This window comes from Verruconis gallopava (assembly GCF_000836295.1).
Source record: "Verruconis gallopava strain CBS 43764 unplaced genomic scaffold supercont1.20, whole genome shotgun sequence".
Lineage (NCBI taxonomy): Eukaryota > Fungi > Ascomycota > Dothideomycetes > Venturiales > Sympoventuriaceae > Verruconis > Verruconis gallopava.
The window spans coordinates 325783-348261 of NW_015622156.1; the positions used below are offsets into that span (position 1 = coordinate 325783).

Consider the following 22479-nt stretch of genomic DNA (forward strand, 5'->3'; position numbering starts at 1 on the left):
TTTTGAAATTGCAGGGTGTGTTCAAACATCCGCTTTTTATGTCATAACCCCAATAATCCGTGGATCTTAATGGTTGGAAATCGCATCGTCTGGCCACACGTGGCTGAGCGGGTTTAGAGATCCATAACGAAACAACCCGTGTGAGGAACCTGTCATCTTGCGGCTGAGCCCACAGCACAGCTTTCCGTCGCGACACTTCTTTTCGCTTTTGTCGACTTCAGTCAGCATCAGTGGTATTCATCGTAGCGCCCAATTATCCTCGCTTTCTGGAGTTCACCTGTCTTTTTCTGTACTGCTGTGTCCCAGGAGATCTGTTCCATACAGGCCCTGGTGGACCGCTCGCGCTCGCGGCAATTTGAAGCCGCTTATAATTTAAGGACAATCATCTCATAATGGCAACATTACAGCAAAGACCGCCGAGATCAGCGCTCCCTGGCAGAGAAATCCGGCCATTTCCTGCAAGAAATCCGTCTTATAGAGCGCTCAGCATTATAGATGCATACAACACTGATGAATTGCCACCGCCGCTTCTTGAGAACGAGGAAAACCCTCCAGCCGTGCTACAGAGCATTCAAAGACTTCACAGCAAACATGAGACATTGAATGAATCTTACGCGTCCAGCTTTGACATCGACGAAGCTTACGGGTCTGGAGAGGCTGATCTGAACGAAGACGAGATGGGCGACGTCATCGCTCTAGATGAGTACGACCCGTACAGGCCGATCTCACCACCGCCGCGGACTAGCAGCAGGCAACCAAAGACGGAGGTCCGCATGGTAAATGATGAAGTCAAACCTGATGTACCACCAAAGGCCAACCAATACCAAGATGTCTCTGATGCATCCAAGGCGCCGCCTCCACCAGCAAAGGATGTTCGGGGTCTCAACTCCCGCTCTGAGACTGCTCTGGCCATGTTGAATGACCCCGCGATTCAGCCAGCTTTGCCTCCAAAGGACGAGCCAAAGCCGGGTGGCTTCCTTGCTGCGGCGTCCAAATCGGCATCACAGCTGAGCTTAGTCAACACACCTCGCTCTGCAAACATAGAAAAGGCCCTCCCAGGCGTTCCGCGGAAGGAAGTTGTGAACAGTCCTGCAGTGCCCAAGAAAGACATCGTGAACAGCCCTGCCGTACCTCAAAAGGATGTCGTGAACACTCCGAACGCCCCTGCGAAAGATGTTCCCGGGCCGACTGTGCCAAAGAAAGACCTTGAGGATGGCCCGGTGCCTCCAAGGAAACAGGTTGCGAACAATCCAATTGAAGGTGCTTGGATGGAGCGCAGACGGTCGAAAGCGCTTCCTGGGTTGCCGAGTAAGCCGAACGTGGATCTGACCTCCAGAAAAGACTCCATGATATTATCAGACAAAGGTAAATTCTTTCTCTTTTCTCAAATTTGCGTGATGCACATGTATGAGTAGCACGTGTTTCAGCAGTGAAGTTACAATGGCATTTGAACACGTGACTAAGTAATGGCCAATACAGACGGAGATGAGTCGGTGACGGCGAGTCCGCGGACGAAGCGATCGGCGACATTGTCGAGCGACTTGAATAGTCCAAGGCCTTCGTTTGAGGAGGCCGCTGCTCGAACAAAGAAAGGCATCACTCGCACTGGCAAGCCGGCTTCTCTTAGTCTTACCAGAAGCAACGGGTCCACGGCAGAGTCTATCGCACAGCCAGCGTTGGAGTCACTGCGCCCGCCGGCTCGAGCTGTCTTGCCCTCGACCAAGTTGTCGCCCGTCAGTCAGCTCCTGGAGGACACGTCATCGACAGCAACCGTGACGGCCACCGCACCTGCCCAGGACGATCAGCCTTACGTGGCGCCGAACGCTGTGACATCGATCGCCCACGACAACTCTAAAGCTGCACCGGGCGATCACCGACGCACTTCCATAGACCACGCATCGCTTGCGGACGACGAATCGCCCGCAAGGCCAGACATGCACCGTATTAAGAACCTTGTCAAACGAAAACCTGTCGGTGCTGGCAAAGAAAACAACAACCAGCCTCCAACTTCTCCGGCCACTAAGTCAGTAACAAAGGCCGGTCCTCCGCTTCCTGCAAACCCCTACCCGGTGTCAAGACACGCACGCAATAGCTCGTACGATGCTACTCTTAGTCCTACTTCTAATCAGTCGCTGGAGGCTTTCCCGCCTTTGGAGACCCAGACGTCCAGCACCACTGCCATACTGGCGCCGGAGGCAGAGCCCGCGCAGCCTTCTACACCTCCTGTGCTGAGATCACCGACACCACTATCCCAGCTGGATGTCAGTCCAAGTAAATACGCCGCAAACAAGAAACCCGAGAGCGACCTGCGGACCGTTGATGAAGAGCGGCAGTCTCAAGTCCTCGGTCAGGGTGCCAGCGGCCTTTTGAAGTTTTTTGTGAGTGACCTCTTTCTTTTCTCAAGGCACTGACAGGATACAGTAATGTGCTGAAACGGCTTGTACCTGGCTCCGCTCAACTTTCTTACCGCTCGCAGCTTCTCGTTCGCTCTTCTTTGTTCATGGTTTTTCCATGTGATGCTTGCTGATAAGCTTTCAGGCTGCCCAGAGATCATTGCAGGACAACTTCTCCAAAGATACACCAAGCTCACCAATTTTCAATCCAAGTGCTGTTATCGACAACGAGTCGAAAAGAGCGAGCTTTTTCCACGCTTCGCTTCTTGAACATATCAAAGAGCGTCCAAGCAGTTCAAATGCGCCACAACTGAGCACGACCCAATTGCATTGCCATACTGATCATGGTGGAAAATGGTTCACGAGCGCCAACACGGTACATCCTATCAACTGTTCAGTTTGCGATGTGGAGGGCGGGCCCAGGTTGACCTGTTCGAGTTGTGGGCTGCGCGTCTGCCAAGGTTGTTATGAAGATATTAAGACCAGGGCAGAGAATACGGGGTTTGGCAAAAGTCTGAAGGCCGCAAAGGAGGAGACGGAACGAATGCGTGCGGAGTTCGCAGCACGCCGTGCTCGCACTAACACTGGTGTCACGGAGAGAACAGTAACACCCTCACGCCCTGGTAGCCCTGGCGTCTATCCTACCGAAACAGACTCACCATACGCAAATCAACTCGGCGCCACGTCCACTCAGTCGCTACCGGGAATCATGCGCCCGCGTCCCAGCCAAGGTGACTTGAGAGGACAACAGTACCCTCCTTCCGCTTGGAATCGCATGCCTGTACCTCCCTACGGCCGTGCACCACCCCGTCGCCAGCGCCTTAGCGTGGGCAGTATGCAAGCCCCTGATGTACCGCCTACGCCACGCATCCCAGACCAATACATAGGTGACCGAAATTCAAATCTTTCAATACCTCGCAGCTCGAACGGTTCTGAAATGGAGATGAGAGGGCGCACTGGTCCCAGCCCTGAGCGTGGTGCTCGTTATGGAAGTCCGATGCGTGGACCACAGAGTTCGAGGTCAAGGAGCAGACCACGTGCTCCTATGCCGATAGATTATGACCCTATGGCAGAGATTCGTAGAGCCCCAACCGGGCCATATCCAGATATAAGAGGCACCGCCATGCGGTAAGAGTTTGAAAGCATCGACACAAGGGTGCAATTGGAGCCATGATCGACGGAAGAGACGGGGATGAACTTGTCCAAAGAAAAAAGCCTTTAGGGCATGTTTGAGATGTACTCGAAGCGAAAAGTAATATTTTGGGCCTTCGAGTTCTCACCTGCACCAGTACAGAGCTTGGGAAGATTCCATTCACACTGGCGAAGGAAGGTCACATAGTAATTGAGTTGGGAATCGGGTGAAATGGTCTTTGTTTAGAACGTGGCAACAAGCGATGGTCATTCTGGTGATACCCTGTGTAGAAGCATTCTGTGCCGCTTAACGAGCATTTGAACAAAGGGAATGAATGGAACGAGGCAGAAACGGAAAGAACGTGCCAGGAAAAAAAGACCTGGGTAGGGAGATTCTTGAACGAAAGTCCCACATTTTTGTGTTCAGTTGTGCGCCTGACAGATAAATGGTTCATGGCAAGGGCGTTGCAAACGGAGATCTCATCAATATCTACTGTATCTCTAATGCTCTGTGTTTACCTCCCTCTCCACCCTCATTCGTAACAACTTGAGCTTCTTCCTCTTTCTCATCCCGTTGCATCCACTCACGCTCGAATATTCGGTCCTCCTCCCTTGTTGCGACTAGATACTCAGCCATCATCCTGCCTTCGGTGCAAATCCCCTCACGTAATTGCGGACAATTTGGACTCGAATGACCTTGCCGGCCGCAGACCCAACACCATCCAAAATCGTACCTCGCGTACAACCGCAGCAGCTTGCGGACTTCGCGTTCCGGTGGCGCCAGGGCGCCCGGCGTGGGAGGGCCGACTTTGACGCGCGGCGAGCGCGGGAAGTTCCACTCGGGTATGGCGATGTCGCCCGGCGAGGCTGGCGCTTCGTTTGCCGCGTCTTCGACCTCGAACAAGGCGGAGGGGTTTGCAGACGGCGCGACGCTTTCGTCGATGATGGATGTGCGTCGCAGGCGCGGCGGGAACCCGCTCCAGTTCGGGCTTCGCAAGGGCGGGTACGGTGCGTCTTCCTGGACGACAGGATCGACGCGGGTGGGCTGCGTGCTTTCGAACCCGATTCTTTTGCAGGCAAGACAGACACGCGCGTGGCTAGCCTCGCCGTCTTGGACGACCGTGAAGAAGCCTTCGCATCCTGGGCATAGATGGACCTCCTCGTTGGCTTCTCCTAGTAGCCCGCAGCGAATGTTCTGTTCAAGGCTGTGAATGTCAAAAGTCTCAAGTTGACCCTTCCAACTGATAACATCGCGACACTCAAAGCAGAGCCACTCGCTTTCACAGCGGCACCCAGATCCGTCATGAGCAGGGTGCGCAATCGCAGTGGCAGTGCATGACGAACACAGCATCTTCTCCCTACCTTTTTGGATGATCCTGGCTATCTGTTCTTTTTCATCCGGCTTCGATGACCGCCCTGGCTTATATATCCACGATGAGGACTCGGCGATACAGTCGCGGCAGACATAGTGAGGCTCCGTGTGGTACTTGCCTGTGCATAACCGTAGTTCTGCAAACTTTTCTTGATTGGGCTCGTGGAAATACTCAGAACACCTTGGGGTTTCGACTGTAGACAGAAACTTGGAGTCCTTGCGTGCTTGCCCGCCGGTCGGCCACTCCATCGATACGTATATCGTAGGTCTGACGGCTAGCGGCAATAGAGGATCTAAGAAAGCAACATCTAATGTGCGCTTCACCATTGTCACTGGATATGTTTAAATATTGACACGAATTGCGATAGCAGAGAACAAATGACTGTAGCAAGGAAATGCCTACTGGTGAATACTGGATTTTATGGAGCACCGTCACAAGAGGGGGCAGGCAACGAGCATCAGCTTTGGGTGATGCGTTCCACCATTGAAAACTGGAACTTTTCAAGCATGCCCCACCTACGCACCGATACGATCGATCGAGAGAAAGCCAGGATGCCTTTGGAACCTAGTGAGACGACTTGCACGGATAAAGAAATATCTCAGTGTAGCGCAAGACCACGTCGACACTGATTTAATCATTTTGTATGTGCGAAGGAGAGAGAGCTGGAGGCGTTATCACAGGAGAACCAATCACTGGGCAGGAGCATACAAGTTCCTTCACGCGAATTAGTCAACTTGATCAAGAAATGTCTGGACTCGAAATACGAAACTGAAGTAGTCGCTGTCGAATCTTATGTGAACAGCGACAATGTGCCTTGCCTGTCCCGTAGAGGCAAAGGTCCTTGTTCCTGTACGGTATAACTAGAATTGTGCCGGTTATCAACCATGAATTCTTTTGCTTGTCAACAGCAGCCATAGAAGTGCCGGAGTGGATTTCTAATCTTTTGTTATCACGAAATATCCCATGACAGATGGGAATAGTTTTACTACGCCAGTGCATATGGTGGCGATAGGGAAGATGAATCCTGAAAGCAAGACGATGTCTCAAATCCACGAGTTCAATGATTCGCAAACCTATGACTGTTGGCGATATGAGATGCCTCTGGTATATGAGCGAGAGTGCCGGTCTTGCATCACTGCATGCAGCATGTTCAGAGATCATGCAGCAAATTTTTTCGGGGTTGAGCACAAGACGCGTGATTCTCACTGTGAGTGCTGTTGTGGGGATTGGGTTCCACTGTTAGGCGATGAAAGGGGAGTAAAGAACCAGTTAAGAGAACAATGTATCCATTCCAGGGCGGGGCCGGGATAGAGCTGTGGGCTGTGCGGTTAAGCAAAAACCGGAGAAAAACCAATAACGAATCTGGAAGTGGAACGACAATGCTTCTTGACCGATGGCGAGTGTTTGTGTTTATAGTTCGCCGTCTCCAAGCACAGTGACCGTAGTTGAACGACGAAAGGTGGACTGGGCTGGGACGGCACGGCGGCACCCGAACAGCCACCACGTTGATGAAAGGGAACAGGACTGCACGAGCATGACGCACGATTGAGGTAAAAGACGTAATTAAGAGAGTGAACCGAGAAGGAACAGGTTGGAAGTTTGGCAGCAGTAGACGACAAAAGGGGAGAAGGACATTGACGCCTGAGGCAACAGCACGATTATTAAGCACGCGTTCACCACCAGAAAGGTCCATATCTTTGTGGTTGGGCTTGGTGACGGCTGACATGTCCCGCCCGCCCAGGACAACTTAGAACGACGATGATTTTTGGCAAAAGTTTGACTTCCATCTGGGGACGATAAACGCGGTGCAGCAAAGGCCGTCTAGCTAAGCGGCAGACATTGGGCAACGACAAAAACAGGCCGAAGCCATAGGGGTCAACAGACGCGGTACGGAACACGCGTGTCCACAAAACACCAAAAGTCGGAGCATCTCTACGTCTGCTTGTGCGGTTCGCGGCGACAGCAGCAGAGGGCTGAGGGTGCATGAGTGCGCCGCTGATGACGGAGCCTTGAGCCAAGCGCTCGCTCCACCCCCAAGGCGAGCCTGCACGTGTTCACGCACCCCCTCCCATTTTCCCCAGGAAGCGGAACATGACGACGACATGGTGGACGCTGGCGCTACGCAGAGCCTCAACCCCAGATCTGCGGGTCGCAGCAGGGCGCGTGCTCTCTGGGATTGATTTTTTTTTCGACAGAGTCGACTCACAGGCGGACCCAATGACACGGGCCATTGCGGCGGCGGACGGCGGCAAGGTGGGTTTCGACGGCGATGGAGGTCCAAGACGGCGCAAGGCACAGCGACCGACGGCAGGTTCGCGGCCGAGCTGCGCATGGCCGGGCGGTTCGTCGAGGCGGCGGTGATGGAGGTGTTTGCAGTGATGCCGTAGACGAGCAGAGCGAGATGGCGGTGGAAGAGGTGTGATTGGTGGGCGGCGGCGTGTGGCCCGTGCGGGCTGTCGGGCTGGTCGAAACACGCTCGCATCCGTCCATCGCTCTCTTGTCTGTTCTCGCTCCCCGTCTTCATCGGCGCTGTCGTCTCCCGCCCTTTTGTTTTTATTTCTGCCGTCCAGAGCAGCCCTTCCGCTGCTTCTCTGCCGCCTTCTCCCTTTTTTTCGCAGTCGCGCTGAGTCGCAATCGTCGAGTGAGACACGTGTCTGCTTGCCTTGGCCCTGTTCTCTGTCCCCCCGTTCGGTGTTTGTGGACGACGGAGCGTTAGTGTCATTCGCGCCGCCCGCGACTGCGACGCTCCACCCACGGCGCTCCCTTGGCCGACTGGCAGGACGCTGCTGGTGCGCAACGATAGCAACGGCGAGAACTTCCGTTGCACACGCTCCCTCTCCTGCCGCTCAACCTCGAAGATTCGTTCTCGAGCACGCCGCACTCGTCTGCTCGTAGAACGCACCTGCGTACCCGCGTAACGGCGCCGTCGTCCAGTCTCATCAACATCCCCAACGCAAAAGCCGCCCCACGAGCCGTATAGTCATCCACAGGCTCGGCTTGATCTCCCTTCGTCGCCTTGTCCCAACACATGTTGCACTAAACAGTCTTTTCACGCCCGCTTTCCGCAACACATCGCCATGCCAAGACCTGGCAAGCGGCGTCTCGAGGACTTCGATCCCAACCAGAGCGACCCCAACGACTCCGACTTCAACGACGAGCCTTCCTCGCCGCAACATTCGCGTCGTCGCTCGCACAAGAAGAAGTCCTCGTCTCACGCTCATCGCACGCCGCAGAAGAAACGCAGCCGTCGGAACTACGGCAGCGACAGCGACATCGTCGACGACGATGACGACATCTCCGAGGAGGAGTTCACTGCCTCATCCGAGGACGAGGAGGTCGAAGTGAATCCGGTCACGGGCCGTGCCATCCGTAGAGCCGCGAAAAAGAAGGTTGACTACGAGGAAAGCGAGGATGACGACGAGAAGGATTTTATCGAGGACACAGCCGAGTCAGACGACGGCCAACAGGAGCAGCGTGACGAGCTCACTGTATCGCCAAAGAAAAGCCGAAATCTGGAAACGGCCCGAAGCAAGTTGCACAGCGCGCTGCTAAAACCATCGCGTCTCGTGAAGCTGCCCTTCACGAGGTGGGACGCCCTCTCCTTATCCAACCGACCCACTCCTGCGCCGGAGATAAAGGAAGAGCAAAAAGTCCAGCGAGCACGTAGCACACGCAGCCGCACTGCCAGCCACCCGCCTGTGACTGGCACACGCAGGAGCAGTCGTCTTTCGAAGGAGCCTGAGCCGCTGCAGGCATTGTCCAGCTCTGGCCGCCACGCCATCCCCGCGTCGCGTACCCACAGCCCGGATTACGGCGATGACTCTGTGATTGATTTGCGTCGCACCAGGGGCAGCAAAGGACCCCAGCAACACACGTCAAGCAAGCAACCCGCAAGGAAGATGCCCAGCACGGTCATGGAGGCATCACATGAGGGTACTCAGGATTTCGAAATGGTAGAAAACCAGGATGGAGATGCACCTGTTGAAGCGGAGGAGCAGGCTCCGCAGGATGTCGTGGACAGCGTGGAAACTCATACTGAGGAAATTGTCGGCGAGGTTGAAGGACAGCAGGACCCCGTGACAGAGGAAGCTGCGCAGGAAGGAGAGGAGGAGGAAGGACCCGAGGAGCAGGCCAAGGATGAGGATAGTGATGAGAGTGACGGCCCCGTGGGTCCAAGAAGGACGCTTAGGGTGAGTGCGAATTGAATTTGCGTGTCCCTTTATTCCATTGACAATTGTTGCTGATGCAAAACAGTCACGGGCTAAACCTGCAAATCGATCTCCGGCGAAGCGCAAGCGAGCCGAGGATGAGAGCAGTGAATTCGCCCCAGACGACGAGGCTCCCGCGGACGACGAAGACATGTCCGAAGGCGACGACGGCCGTCGCCAATCCAAGCGCTTACGTGCTGGCTCCAACTCTCAGTCGCAGAATGGAGGCCGTAAAGCGCGAAACACGAACCGTAGCCGGCAGCAGTCTTCTGACGGTGAGGACAGTGATGACATTGACCCAGACGAGCTTGCCGAAGAAGCGCACGACCTCAAGCGACCTACGCGGGAGTCTCGGCGCACCAGGCAAGCGCAGTCGTACGCCACGGAGGGGATCAATTACGAGAGCGAGGGTCGCCGGCGCAGAACGACCAAGAATGTGGACTATAGCATTCGCCCTCTCGAGGAGCTGTACCAAGAGGATCAACTGGCGCTCGCTCAGTCAGACGGTGAACCGTCGCAGGGTGGCAAGAAAAGGAAGAAGCGAAAGCCTAGGGATGTGCGTCTGCACTCGGTCCGTGGCATCTTTGGCGGCTTCACTCACGGGCCTGCGCTGCTCACCAGCGAGCTCGACGACATTGCAATCATGGGTGCAGAGCCAGAGTCCAGCGATGATGAGGACGACGTTCCCACCGTGCTCAAAACGCCCGCAGCACACGACGCCGCCGGTGGACCCGCGGACTTCGGCAAGATCAACAAGGAGAAGAAAGCTGCCGGCGCAGATGCAGATCCTCTCGGCGTCGACGAAACTGTGAAATTCGACGCAGTCGGCGGCTTGGACGACCACATCAACGCGCTCAAGGAGATGGTGCTACACCCGCTCATGTATCCTGAAGTAATTGGCAAGTTTGGGGTGCAGCCCCCGCGCGGCGTGCTCTTCCATGGTCCTCCCGGCACGGGTAAGACGCTGCTTGCCAGGGCGTTGTCGAACAGTATCGAAACCGAAGGCAAGAAGGTTACGTTCTTCATGCGCAAGGGCGCCGATGCCCTCAGTAAGTGGGTTGGCGAGGCTGAACGGCAGCTCCGACTGCTGTTCGAGGAGGCGCAAAAGTGCCAACCGTCCATCATTTTTTTCGACGAGATCGACGGTCTCGCTCCGACCAGGTCCAGCAAAACGGAGCAGATCCACGCGTCCATTGTCGCGACGCTGTTGGCGCTCATGGACGGCATGGACAACCGTGGTCAGGTCGTTGTTATTGGCGCGACCAACAGACCTGACAATGTCGACCCGGCGCTTCGACGGCCTGGACGCTTCGACAGAGAGTTTTATTTCCCTTTGCCGGACAAGCGGGCTAGGCGTGCCATCATTGACATCAACACCAAGGGCTGGGACCCTCCTCTTAGCGATTCTTTCAAGGACCAGCTCGCGGAGCTGACGGTCGGGTACGGCGGTGCAGACCTCAGAGCCCTCTGCACCGAAGCAGCGCTCAACGCCATCCAAGGCACCTATCCGCAGATCTACAAGTCTACGAAGAAATTGCTCGTTGACCCGTCCAAGATCAAGGTGTTGGCCAAGGACTTTATGATCTCGGTAAACAAAATTACGCCATCTTCGGCGCGAAGCCACACGTCCAAAGTGGAGCCCCTGCAGAAATCCGTGGAGCCCCTGCTGAGGACCCCGCTGGAGAAGATCTCGGAGATCATCGACCGCATCTTGCCGAGACGGCCGAAGTTGACAGCGTTACAGGAGGCCGAATACGATGACCGAGACGATGAGAAAGGCTTTGAGCGTGAGACGTTGCAAAGAGAGATTGATCGTGCGAGGGTATTCCGCCCCAGGATGCTCATCCGTGGCTTGAGAGGTATGGGCCAGCATGAGCTCTCTTCAGCCCTGTTGCATAAGCTGGAAGGGTTGTTCGTGCAACCGTTCGACATGGCAACGTTGATGGAGGATTCCAGCCGGTCTCCAGAGGCGGCTGTTGTACAGCTCTTCAAGGAGGTGCGGCGCCAGAAGCCTAGCATCATTTTCCTCCCCGACGTGGACGTCTGGTACCAAACCGTAGGCGACAACGTGCTGAAGATATTTACACAGCAGCTTCGGGCTATACCTCCCAACGACCCCGTGCTGTTGCTCGGCATGATGAGCACTGATACAATTGACGCCCGGCCTGACCCGTTAATGATGAGAGATCTGTTTGGCTTTTCCAAACGCGCTGACTACGTGCTCGAACGGCCCGGCAGGGACGCACGGTACGAGTACTTCACCAGCCTCATCTCGCTGGTCAAGAAGCCACCGAGTGAGTTCCCGGATCCTGCAAACCGCAAAAAGAGGACTTTGCCGGAGTTGCCGGAGATCAAAGCCAGCCCGGCAGAGATGAGGGCCCAGGACAGGGCCAAGCGTAAGCAGCAATACCGCGAGGAGCGCAACGCGCTGAATCTGCTCAAGATGAGCATCGGCGTTGTCTTCGAGCAAGTCAAGAAGAAGTACGGCATCCTTCGCAACGCGCAGATACCTTTTCAGCAGTACAAATACCTCTTCGAAGAGGCAGACGAAGGAAACGTGACAGGCGAGCTCACCGAGGAGCAGCGTCAGACGCTTCAAAATCGCCCGTTTGTTATAGACAAGGACCGCCACGGACGAGGCGTTTTGAGAGAGGTGGCCACGGGCAAGTACTATTACAATATGGACATCGAAGACATCGAAGAAAGACTTGCCAATGGGTACTACCGACGCTGGAAAGATTTTTTGGCAGACATCCGCACCATCATGCACGACGCAATGACGATGGATCCGATGGCCACTGGCGACCCGGACAAACAGGATGACCGTCGACGCAAGACGCAGGAGCTCGTCAACAACGTCGAGGTCGACCTTGAGGCTTTCCGCCGCGAGAAGTCGCAGCTGGACCAGCAACTCGCGGTTATGTACTCGCGCGTCCTGGAAGAGTACAAGGAGAAGAAAAGGAAGGGCATACCGATCAACCCTCTGGAGAAGAAGCCCATTGGCACAACAACGAATGCTGCGCCGATTGTGGGTCGTCCTCCCGCCCCTGGCGAAAGACACATGGGCCCACCACCACCAGTCACACCCGTGCGGTATCCGCATCCGCCCTCGCATGTGCACACGAACGGAGACGTCGGGAGCGGGCATCTCACTAATGGAAGTACGGTGCCCTCGAGAGCGGACGCTGAGGGTGACGTGCACATGGCGGACGTAGACACACGCGCTGTGGCCGGAGCGCAGCCGTATTCGCAGACGAGCGCGCTCGAGAAGATGAAGCCGGGCAGCCAAGTCGACGACTACCGCAACTCCGGCAGCACAACGACGGAGGGGCACAGCCATAGCAATCGAACGTCTGGGGCAGGTGGTTATCCCGCTGCGGCCACTGCGCCCTCTGCATCTCTGCAGTACAGCGCCCACACCCCATCCGGATTTCCCCACGGGTACGCGCCTGCACCGTCAACAGCCGGCTATGCTTTCCATGGCCTTGCTGGACCACATGCTCAGTCTCAAGCCCAGGTCTACCCTGGTGCTGGCACGCCGGGTGTCGCTCAGCACAACTATGGTGGTGCGTCTACAGGATTTTTGCCTGCGCAGGGAGGCACCGGTGTCCCGGAGGAGCAGCCGCAACATCACGAGAACAGCAACGGCACGGACTCACGATACTATCCAAACTGGGACAGTGCGGGTAGTCTTATGGGCGGCAGTCAGATCCCGGACACTCAGCCAGCCACGGAGCACACCAACTCCATACCTCGCTCTCACGGCACGGCGAGCGGCTCGTCTACACAACCGGCGCCAACCGCAACAAATAAAGTCCCGAACGACCTAGCGAGCATCCTGAACAAGCCGGAGACGCCCAGACTTGAGCTTCGCGAGCACGAGATCGAGATGCTGCACGACATGCTCGCGGACAAGACGAGTGGGTTCAGTGTGGAACAGCTGGTCCAATGCATGGCGGAGCTGGTCAACGAAGTCGTCAGATTGAGTGGTGAGTGGGACAAGAGGGTTGTGGTGCAGCGGCTGCGTGATGTGTTCGAAGAGTGTAGGAGGGACATTGAGGAAATGCAGCTCGTCATGGATGGCAGCTACGGAATATGAGGACTAGATAGATCTTTTGTCTAGGGAACGCGCAAGCGAGGGGAACACGGCGGCCCGGGAGGCTGGGGAAAAGCATAGCGCGGCGTTTGCAAAACCGTTCTTATGTCTGCTTGAATCACTTGAACGGTCTCTTACGGTTGAAATCTTTTTTTTTTTTCTCACTTGGGACAAACACTGGCTCCGCTACGTGGAAAGCGTATTTTATTTTTTGTTTGTCAACCCCCCTTTTCACACGTTCTGTAGAAAGCTTGAGTGTATATGGCAGGCGCACGTCTTGCACGACGAGAGAATATAAGATGTTTGGGTCCCTGCACGAGACCTTTCTTCGAAAAATAAAATAAACCACATCCCCTTCGTCCGTACCCCCTTTCCGGATCCAGGCTTCCTCCCCGTCTTGCGTTGAAGAATGCCCGCCAACAAGCCAAAAGGGTGAGGGGGTTTTGCTGGAGCGCCTTCGCGTTTGTCCGCTCTCGCTCCTCTTGAATTGGACGGGCAGGCATACCGTGCCGCTTCCCACGCGCCGCACGAGGTCAGCACTCGAATTTGAGGTCGCGGCTCATCCTTTCGGCTGACGCTGACGTTTGCGAAAGCTCCTTCGGAGCGTGAGCTGCGGCGGAAGTCGCGCTCGTTGGCGGATTCGCGGTCAAAGCGTGGACGACGGGGCCGTATTTTCGGCGTCGGCCTCGATGGAGCCGAGGTCTCCGTCCGCGGTACGGGTCTTCCGCCTCGTGGATCTCAGGGGCAGGAGTGCGATGATGGGCGTCGGTTGGCTCCTGCGCTGGGGACGCTTCCGTTGCGTCTTTCGGGCTCTCCTTCGTGTCGCGCTTCAACAGCCACGCCGAGACAATGGCTGCTATGAGAACGACGGCGATGCTGCCGACGACGATCCCACCAATCGCACAGCCGCGAAGTCAGTCCGCTGCGAGAGACTGAAGAGGTCGTCGAAGCTGTGGACAACCCCCGCTCAGACCGACTGGACGACAGTAATCGCAGCCGTGCTCACGTTCTGCGAGGATATACCGTTCGCTGTCGAGCCTTGCGAGCCCGCTTTTGTGGACGGGGACTGCGTGACGACGGAGACACAGTCCAGCTTGCGCGTCGCTCAGTACATGAGCACGTTCGTCTCCAGGCTGAGCGAGTCTGCTTGTTGCCATCGATTCCGGATTGGATTTGCGTGGCTCAGCTCTGTGGTCATCGTCTGGGTGGAAACCGTTCCAGAGCAGAACGTCCTTGAGAACGTGGAGCGACAGTAGAGCAGCGACTTGTCGTCCAGGCGTGGCGCACACGTGTAGGCCCTGTTCATGTTAAGTATGCTTGCGACATTGATAGAGAGAGTGTGACTTTCCCGCCAAGACTAGAACTTCCGTAGGGTATGACTTTCAAAAGAACTGCGATTATTATTCCGTTATTCCTGATGTTCGACTCGGTGTTTCAAGGTTTCATGTCTCGGAAGGATATCTATACAAGAAAACGGAGAGGGCTCACTTGTCTTCGAACACTCTTTTCGTCTTTTAGCCCATGACTGCTGCCATGTCGTCTGTGTTCAGACACATCATGTGCAAAGCATCCAACTCGAGACTCTGACCAGGATGTCAGAACCACAAAGCGAACCAGTCTGAGTATGATGTCGCAAAAGGTGTCCGGCAAGTGACATGGCTGCAAAATCCTGTCAACGCGGCGAAACATGATCCAAACTGATCGTATTCCCTTGTTGCACGGGGCCCAACCCCGTCATGGTGACCAGCTCGCTGAGGAGGGTGCGCGTGCAGTGGAAGCTGTAACCCATCGAGACGCAGACGAAGCTGAAAGTCAAAACATTCACATCTTTCAGCCTCGACTGACCCAACAGAGATATCACGATCTCGGCATGTGGTGGCATAATAGAGCGCCCGGTGGCATAATATAGAGAACCTCGTCGAGGAGTATAAAAAGTCCTTTACGCTTCACGGTAAGGAATCGATGTTCGCGGCGTGCCATGAAGAGGCTGCTGACGAGGCAGTCTGTGAAGACGGATGGAGCGAGAGAATGGGTCCACATCCACGACTATAACTCTGTCGATGAGCAGAAATGCTGTGGCCAGGTACTACTTTGCTAATGCTTCCGCACGATAGACGAGCAGAGAACCTGGTGGTGAATAATCTCTCAACATTCAGAAGGGACAGGCTCAAATTCGGACTTTCTCTCTCCCGTATGAGTGATTACGTTCTACCTTGGGATTTTGCACACTTAAGGGATGCAAGTCTTGCTCCTTCTTATGATGAGGGCAAAGGAGATTGCTGCGCTTCGTTCAAGGAGCATTTTACAAATTAGCCCTTTTTGGTCTCAAACATAAAAAGAGGAATAAGGTCAATGCTCAACCAGGACGGCTCTTCACGTCGATTGCAGATGCAACGATGGCCCCGCCACTAATAAGTCGTCCACGTCTTGCGACATACAGCAAGTGCAGATCGACCATTTTGGGGAATAATAAGCCTCTAGGAAGGAAATCATGTTTGACTTCAAATTCCCCAATCCTTCATCCCGTTGTACGCATAAGTTGAAAGGCACTTCGACGCTGGGCGTCAAGAAAGGGGTGTTAGACCTACGAGATCGGTTTTCTCGTGTGTCCTGTCAAAACCACGTGAATGCGGCGACCCGTGACGAGCCAAGGCACGCACGTGTCCTGGAGGATTTGGGGATAAGAGGGAATTTGGGGTTGACGAAACGCGTCTGGCAAAGGAGCGAGTTCGGGTCCATTTAAACGCACGTCGCCATGTGGGCGGATGATGTCGTGCTCGAAGCTCGGATGCAGAGACGCGAGCTTGCAACAAGCTCGTAGAGGTTGTGTGCTGTGAAGAGCGGCGGTGATTGGGCGACGCTCGCGATCCAAGATCCAGGGGTGTCCGACAGCAAGCAAGCTCGCAGCCTAGTTCAAGATCAGGAAGATGTTCCTTGCCGACGAAAAAGACGCAAGAGTGCGAATGAGTAGTAGTGGGTCGGCAACACGTCGATGCTACGCCAGACAGGCTACGTGGACGGCGAGGGTGAAAAGACCCTCGTTCTGTTTCCTGGCCACAACGGCGGTGGAGTGCTCTCATCGCGTACAGAGGGACAGTGGGCCCGTCTCGCGAGAAATGGCCACAATGAGGACCTTGATTCGCATTCGCAAGACAGCAGCGAGCCATAGGAAAGACAACAGGCAAGAGGAGGCTGCTGCTTGCATTCTGTGAGACCTGCTTGTGCGACGCAATGGGCATCCTTCCAGGGCACTAGGGAGCGCAGCACAGTAGTCGCAATGATCTCTACACTGCATTACCACCGCAGCCGAGTTGCCAGTTTGTAAGCACATGCAGGCACGGCGTGCAAAAAAGAGCTTAGCAGGTGGAACCCGTCGCAATGACAACGACCACCCGAAGTGGTCTAAAACTGTACGCACAGAGCAGTACAGTACAAACCAGGACGGAGGGGTGGCCTAGCACAGCAGTGCGCAATCGCGAGGATCCAGAATTGGTCTCGTTTCGGGCGCGTAATGACTACAACGGTTTTGGCTCTGTGCTCCTTCGAAGTGGCAAAGATGGGAAAAACAAAAGAGAGGAAGAAGTCAGGCGCGAGTATACGCAGGTGTTCTACGTGATAGTCTAGTGATCGCGGCCGCGGCCGCAGGAGCAGCAGCAGCAGATCCAAAAGAGGAAACTCAAATAACCCGCAATGGAGAAATTAGAGATCCGAAAGCTGGTTCGGTACGGTCGGTGACATCCCGTCGGCATGAGTTCGGGTAGCCAGAATTTGAAGCACAAGCCTCAAGCGCAACAGGCGTTCATGCGCGTTGTACTTTTTTGTCTTTGGTGCTTACAATACTGGGCAAGTTTACCAGCGTCGTGGGCGGGCGAGGGCTAGGCCACATCAGGCAACGCAATTGCGCCTTCGGCCAACATCAACGGGCAGACTTCAGCTCTGAAGCGAGACTCAGCCGTGGGCTACATTCCGAAACTCGCCTGCCGTACAGTGTCCCGTGTTTGCATGTTTCTTTGTTTCCCCCCCTCCCCTCACGGCCTCGTAGTTCTGTTCGATTCGAATACGAACATCCTTTGAACGGTTTAAGGATCCGGGTGAGGGGAGGGGAGGGCTTTCGACAACAAGCTTGTGCCGTGAGCATCATTATCGCGGTGGTGAACGGACGTGGCAGTCGACGTGCTTTACACTTGCAACGGCCAACATGACCTGGCCTGCGAGGCCGTATCAAACTTGAAACGGGACATGCTGTCCGGGACACGGGCAGATGTGCGTGAGAACAGCCACGCTGCGGCGATCCTCGGTCGATCAGGCGGACCTTTCTTTATCGAGGCGTGGAGAGAAAGCCGTCGGTGGTGCGACGGCGACGAGGACGACGGGATGGCGAAGATGGATTCGTCGTGACTTCCCCTGGGCACAATGCATGGCCGCGCGCTCTTCCACGGCGGGTACTGGCTGGGGACGAACGTGCGTGTCGTACGTGAACGGAGGAACTCAGCAAGGCCGATTTTATCAGCGTGAATTGGGAAGGCCGACGGTGCAGGGCTGGGGAGATTGTGGACAGCTGCAGGGCCATCGACGATTGGTCATGCGTGGGAGGACTCGGTCATGGGCCTGGTGGGCGACCTGGACTTCGGAGATTCTCGTGAACGGGCGCAGGCGCGGGAGGCAGCCCGTGATTGGCGGAGGGCCCGCTAAGCTGCACCGGGGCCTCCGCCACTGTCCACAGGGGGTCTGACGCGCATCTTTACTGGGTCGACCCACTGCTGGCTGCCGGCGACCGCTTGATCTTCTGCGCCGCATCCACCGCTCCGGCGCCACTGCAGCAGGTAGAGCCTGTGCTGGAGCATGCGCTACGAGCGACGACCACAGTTTGGTACCACCACCATTCGCTCGCCCACCACCGCTAAGGATGAATACAGTAATGATAAATGGGCCTGTGCAGAAGAGAGAAAAAAAGGTCGGCTGCACGGTGCCTAGCCGTAGTAATAGCAGCAGCAGCAGTGGTCGCAGCAGCAGCAGTGGTCGCAGCCCCAGCAGCAGGCTACGGACGCGCTGCGCCTGTTGACTCTTTCTTTGCCCCTCTGCCATTGAGACAAGACACTGTCTCGCCTTCGACGTTCTCCTCCTCTTCTCCGTCACGCTCGTGACATGCTGCCCGTCGTATCCATGCCGTCGCTCCATCGCTAGAACAATCCCGGCGTGCTCTCATTTGCATCCTTCTGCTTCGTTCGACCACCCCCACGTATCCCGCCCCACCCGCACCAGCAGCCCGGCCGGAACGTCTCACTGCGAAAACCTGCCAGAACCACCGGCTTCACCATTTTTGCTTCTTTCTTCTTCCCCGGATTTGCCCTCCTACAACAGCGTCGCTCCGCCCGCCCTGTGCGACAGAGAGTGCTTCTCTCTGATTGCGACGCCAGCGAGCCCCGCGACCGCTCCCCCGTCTCCCCCTCCCTCCTCCCACCGTCGCAACCACCATGACCTCAAATACCACATGGCCTGCGAGCCAGCCCACCACGACAGCCGATCCGCAGTTCGCCAGCATTGATGCCATCGGCGAGCAGGATTTCGCCAATCTGCTCGACTTCGGGTCCTTCGACTTCCTTACCAATTTCGACGGCACCCATGAGAACGCGCACCACAAGCTGCAGAGCCAAGCCGTCGACATGAATCTTCTCGCAAACGCCGCGAGCGAGCAGGCCCAGCACGAGGGGCAGCAACAACACCAGCAGCGGGATGCCGGCTCTGTGTCTCAGGCGCAGAGCATGTTCGACATGCCAATGTCGATGACCTTTGGACAGTCGGAACCCACCCAGCCGTTCTCCATGGCGCCGTCTGCGCGCCATTCGCTGCAGACGCACTCCATGATCCCGCCCACGCCCAACAGCGTCGAGATGCACTCGGACATGGGCGCCTATCTGCAGCAGATCGATGCGCAGACGCGCGCCATGATCGAGCACGAATACAAGATGCGACAGCGGGACTCTGTAAGTTTTTTTTTTTTCCTTCTTTTTGCGTCCTTCTCTGATCTCTCCTCAAATTCGTGCTGCGGCGCATTCATTCTTCGAAACGGTATTCGGTCCGAGTTGCCTTGCCTTCCTCCTTTTTGAGACGCATTGCTTGCATGTCCGACGAAGCCTCTGCTTAATCAAAATGTGAAAGTCGACTGTGTCTTGTGTTGTGAATGCTTGGGTGTTCGACACCACGATGCTGCTGCTGCGCCCAGGACAGCAACGGCGGCGGACGAACTTTCATCGGTCGATTGCATCTCGAGTTTGACCTGTACGCTAACATTGGGAACACAGATGACGTTTACGCCGCTCGGCACCCCCGCCGTAACACCGCATGACAGTCAGTTCAACCAGGTAAACCAGTACGCTGTGCCTGGCGAGTACTTCAGCCCGCTGGTGTCTCCGGCCCTTGAAGGCCAACAGCGGCGGCCGCAGCAAGGAACGTCTACAGCTAATCCGGCCGATTTTGATGTGGACATGCTTGGCGACTCTGCACTGCAGCAAACAAAACAGCAACGTAAAGCTCGAAGACAGTCGACCAGCGCTCGCAATGGCTCGGGAAGCCGGAGAGTTGCCCAGTCGCCCATCCAGAAGCCAGCCCAGAAGCGGAAGTCCGGGCTTTCATCCGTCATCCCGCCCAAGGAGGTTTCCGAGCTTCTGGAGATGCACGCCCAGACGCAGATGTCGCCCACGTCACCCAACAGCACCCGTATGTCGAGAGCTTATGCAAGTTCGTCCGATTCGATATCTCCGGAGCCTTTGTCAGAAGGCTTGATGGGCCCACCTCCCAAACCACACTCCGCCAAGAACTCACCCGCCATTCCTGCGAGCACCAAGTCGCCCATGGTGGGCCCGAATGGAGTGGGCTCCATGCCTGCAACACCCGCCTCGCTCATGCGGCTGAACCCCAAGGACTCACCTACTACCGTATCTGTTCCGTCGACCATTCACGAGCAGTACAACGATGACATGCCCATGCTCGACGACTTGATTCTACCCGAAGCTGCGACATCCAACGCAAAAACCAACCTTCCCAAGATTGACACCACTGTTGCGGACGGTGATGCAACACCCCGCTTATCCGCGAAGAATGGTCTACAGCCCACAACACTTCCAGTCAGCACGCCCACAACCAAGTCCACTCCTGTCATCAGCACCATAGCTTCGCCCGCCAGCGCAATTTCCAGTCCTGCGGCTGGCCGGCGTCCTGAGCTGAAGAGTCGAACCTCTTCTAAGAAGCGCGGTAGCCTCACCGGGCAGCTCGTGTCACCTGCGTTACGACCAAAGATCTCGCCTAGCATCAAGCCGCTGCTGCCGGAGGGCGAGAAGCTGACGGAAGAGCAGCACGCGCTGCTGCTGACAAGCCGCAGCAACTACCAGAACTTGATTGAGGGCCGCAGCATACCTGGTGTCACATATCCGAGCGACCTACCCAGCCAGCTGACGAGCAAACGGACGAGCCACAAGATCGCCGAGCAAGGACGACGTCAGCGCATCAATGTCGCGCTGCAGGAGATGCAATGTCTCCTTCCCAAGATGAGCCCGGTACTAGGCGCAGCAAAGGCCGATGATGATGACGATGAAGACGACGAAGAGCCTGGCGGGACTGCGAGCGGGAAGAAGAGAGGTGGTAAGGGCGGAGGAAACAGCAAGGCAGCAACGGTGGAAAATGCCATCTTGTACATCAAGTCATTGCAAGATAAGGAAAAGTTGTGGCAGAAGGAGCGGGAAGAGCGGGAGAAGGAGATGGAGCTACTGCGTCAGAAGTTGGACGCGCTCGAGCGCAGGCTGAGCGTGAGTAAAAGTCCTTCGTCCGCCGTTACGGCGGAGACGACAGAGGAAAAGGAGCCAAAAGAGATAGAGGAGACGAAAGAGACGACGGAGACGATGGAGACAATGGAGACGATGGAGACGACGAATTCGATGCCGAATTTACAGCAGCCGTCTGCTGACGAGGAGACGAAACAGCAATGAACCTCCCCCTCAACCTCTCACCATCTACGGTCTCCCATCCTGGGCCGGATGTGAAAATTGGAAGGTGGGGAGTCGACGAATATGCATCAATGTTGGAACCTTGATGAGGCGAGGATAGGACGACATCATCATCTTTCTCGACTATATCTTCTCTTTCTTTCTCACTTGGCGGCCATTTTTGATTGTTCCCGGAAAGAGACATCTGCGCAATCCATTTGCACGCACGGCGGCTTCGATTTCTTCTCCCCTCTTTTTGCTATGAAGACGAAAAGACGTAATGACGCTTTTTTTTTGCGTGAGGAAAAGTACCAGAAGAGAGGCTTCTCCATTCGACACAATTCTTCTCCCAAGCCAAGGGGGGAGGGATAGGAATACGTGATGAAATGTGGCCCTTTTTTTGCCCATCGGATGACTGGGGAACGCCTAGAACATGAACCCTACGCTGAACTGGGCGGCGGATTGATCTGATGTTGTTACTCGGGCCGGGTTTATACTGCTTGCTAAAATTTTTTTTCTCCCTCTTCTTTTTTTTTTGGATATCATACCCCAGGGAACGGCGTGTGCGTCAAGTGCTGATGCATGCATATATATATACATACATATATATATATCTATATACAAAAGTGGGAACTTCCCTTTTCCTGAACGTGTTAAATTTCCACGCATGGAAAAGATGACCGTCCTCTTCGAGGATAGACGGAGAACAGGGATAGATGGGTTAAAAAGCGAATGTTTCCAAGGCCTGCCCTTCGCGTGCCTTTAGAGAGACAAAGTAGTTGTGTCGTCATGATGGCGTGAAAAAATGATACGTGTTTCTAAGTGCCGCTGTGGTTTTTTAAATTTCTCAATTCTTCTTTCTGTCTTGTCTGTCTCCCTTTAACGGCTTCGCGCGTGGCGAAGACGTGGCGTGAGAACGGAATCAAAATCTGGTCTGGAACATCGTAGACGCAGGTTCGCATAACGTTGACCTAGCCGGATTGCGGGTTGACGGCGGCACCATGTTTTATTGACTCATTTTATTCTTCTCCCCCTCTCTTCGGTTTCTATTCTTTGCGCCCGCCGCGGAACGGTCCAGCACTCGTCAAAGGATCGCTGGGTAACCAAACGCTCTGGCACGAAGAGACACCCTAACAGATCCAGGTGCCGGGTCGGGATCGTGACGCACTGTTCCAAAGAGACGTTCTGACCATTCCTTGCCTCACTGGGAGAGGGCAGGGCATCTTTGAGAGAACGGACGTGGTGGTTTGAAAACGTGAGGGAGAGGGAGAGGGAGAGGGAGAGGGAGAGGGAGAGGGA

General features: G+C 55.5%; 5 protein-coding genes across 5 annotated transcripts; 4 read left to right on the top strand and 1 right to left on the bottom strand.

The window, feature by feature from the left end:
* Window positions 1-295: 295 nt before the first annotated feature.
* On the top strand, window positions 296-4052 carry PV09_06102 (uncharacterized protein). Its single transcript, XM_016359698.1, has 3 exons — window positions 296-1365; window positions 1480-2378; window positions 2539-4052. The coding sequence occupies exons 1-3, from the start codon at window positions 393-395 to the stop codon at window positions 3523-3525; spliced, it is 2859 nt and encodes a 952-aa protein (XP_016212534.1). The 5' UTR covers window positions 296-392; the 3' UTR covers window positions 3526-4052.
* PV09_06103 (uncharacterized protein) lies at window positions 4015-5223 on the bottom strand (the record flags this gene model as incomplete). The annotated part of the gene is made up of 1 exon (XM_016359699.1): window positions 4015-5223. The coding sequence occupies one exon, from the start codon at window positions 5221-5223 to the stop codon at window positions 4015-4017; it is 1209 nt and encodes a 402-aa protein (XP_016212535.1).
* A 2205-nt stretch (window positions 5224-7428) lies between these two features.
* PV09_06104 (uncharacterized protein) lies at window positions 7429-13556 on the top strand. Its single transcript, XM_016359700.1, has 2 exons — window positions 7429-9087; window positions 9152-13556. Exons 1-2 carry the CDS (start codon window positions 7975-7977, stop codon window positions 13202-13204), a joined length of 5166 nt encoding a protein of 1721 aa, XP_016212536.1. The 5' UTR covers window positions 7429-7974; the 3' UTR covers window positions 13205-13556.
* A 334-nt stretch (window positions 13557-13890) lies between these two features.
* PV09_06105 (uncharacterized protein) lies at window positions 13891-14457 on the top strand (the record flags this gene model as incomplete). The annotated part of the gene is made up of 1 exon (XM_016359701.1): window positions 13891-14457. One exon carries the CDS (start codon window positions 13891-13893, stop codon window positions 14455-14457), a length of 567 nt encoding a protein of 188 aa, XP_016212537.1.
* A 3976-nt stretch (window positions 14458-18433) lies between these two features.
* Window positions 18434-21995, top strand: PV09_06106 (uncharacterized protein). The gene is made up of 2 exons (XM_016359702.1): window positions 18434-19185; window positions 19504-21995. Exons 1-2 carry the CDS (start codon window positions 18676-18678, stop codon window positions 21181-21183), a joined length of 2190 nt encoding a protein of 729 aa, XP_016212538.1. The 5' UTR covers window positions 18434-18675; the 3' UTR covers window positions 21184-21995.
* Window positions 21996-22479: the final 484 nt, after the last annotated feature.

Bases quoted from the DNA above. Each gene is read 5' to 3' on its own strand.
- PV09_06104 (XM_016359700.1), top strand. From the start codon at position 7,975: ATGCCAAGACCTGGCAAGCGGCGTCTCGAGGACTTCGATCCCAACCAG. The intron at 9,088-9,151 runs GTGAGTGCGAAT...GATGCAAAACAG, and splicing joins GTCCAAGAAGGACGCTTAGG to TCACGGGCTAAACCTGCAAA.
- PV09_06102 (XM_016359698.1), top strand. From the start codon at position 393: ATGGCAACATTACAGCAAAGACCGCCGAGATCAGCGCTCCCTGGCAGA. The intron at 1,366-1,479 runs GTAAATTCTTTC...TGGCCAATACAG, and splicing joins CATGATATTATCAGACAAAG to ACGGAGATGAGTCGGTGACG. The intron at 2,379-2,538 runs GTGAGTGACCTC...ATAAGCTTTCAG, and splicing joins GCGGCCTTTTGAAGTTTTTT to GCTGCCCAGAGATCATTGCA.
- PV09_06106 (XM_016359702.1), top strand. From the start codon at position 18,676: ATGACCTCAAATACCACATGGCCTGCGAGCCAGCCCACCACGACAGCC. The intron at 19,186-19,503 runs GTAAGTTTTTTT...TTGGGAACACAG, and splicing joins AGATGCGACAGCGGGACTCT to ATGACGTTTACGCCGCTCGG.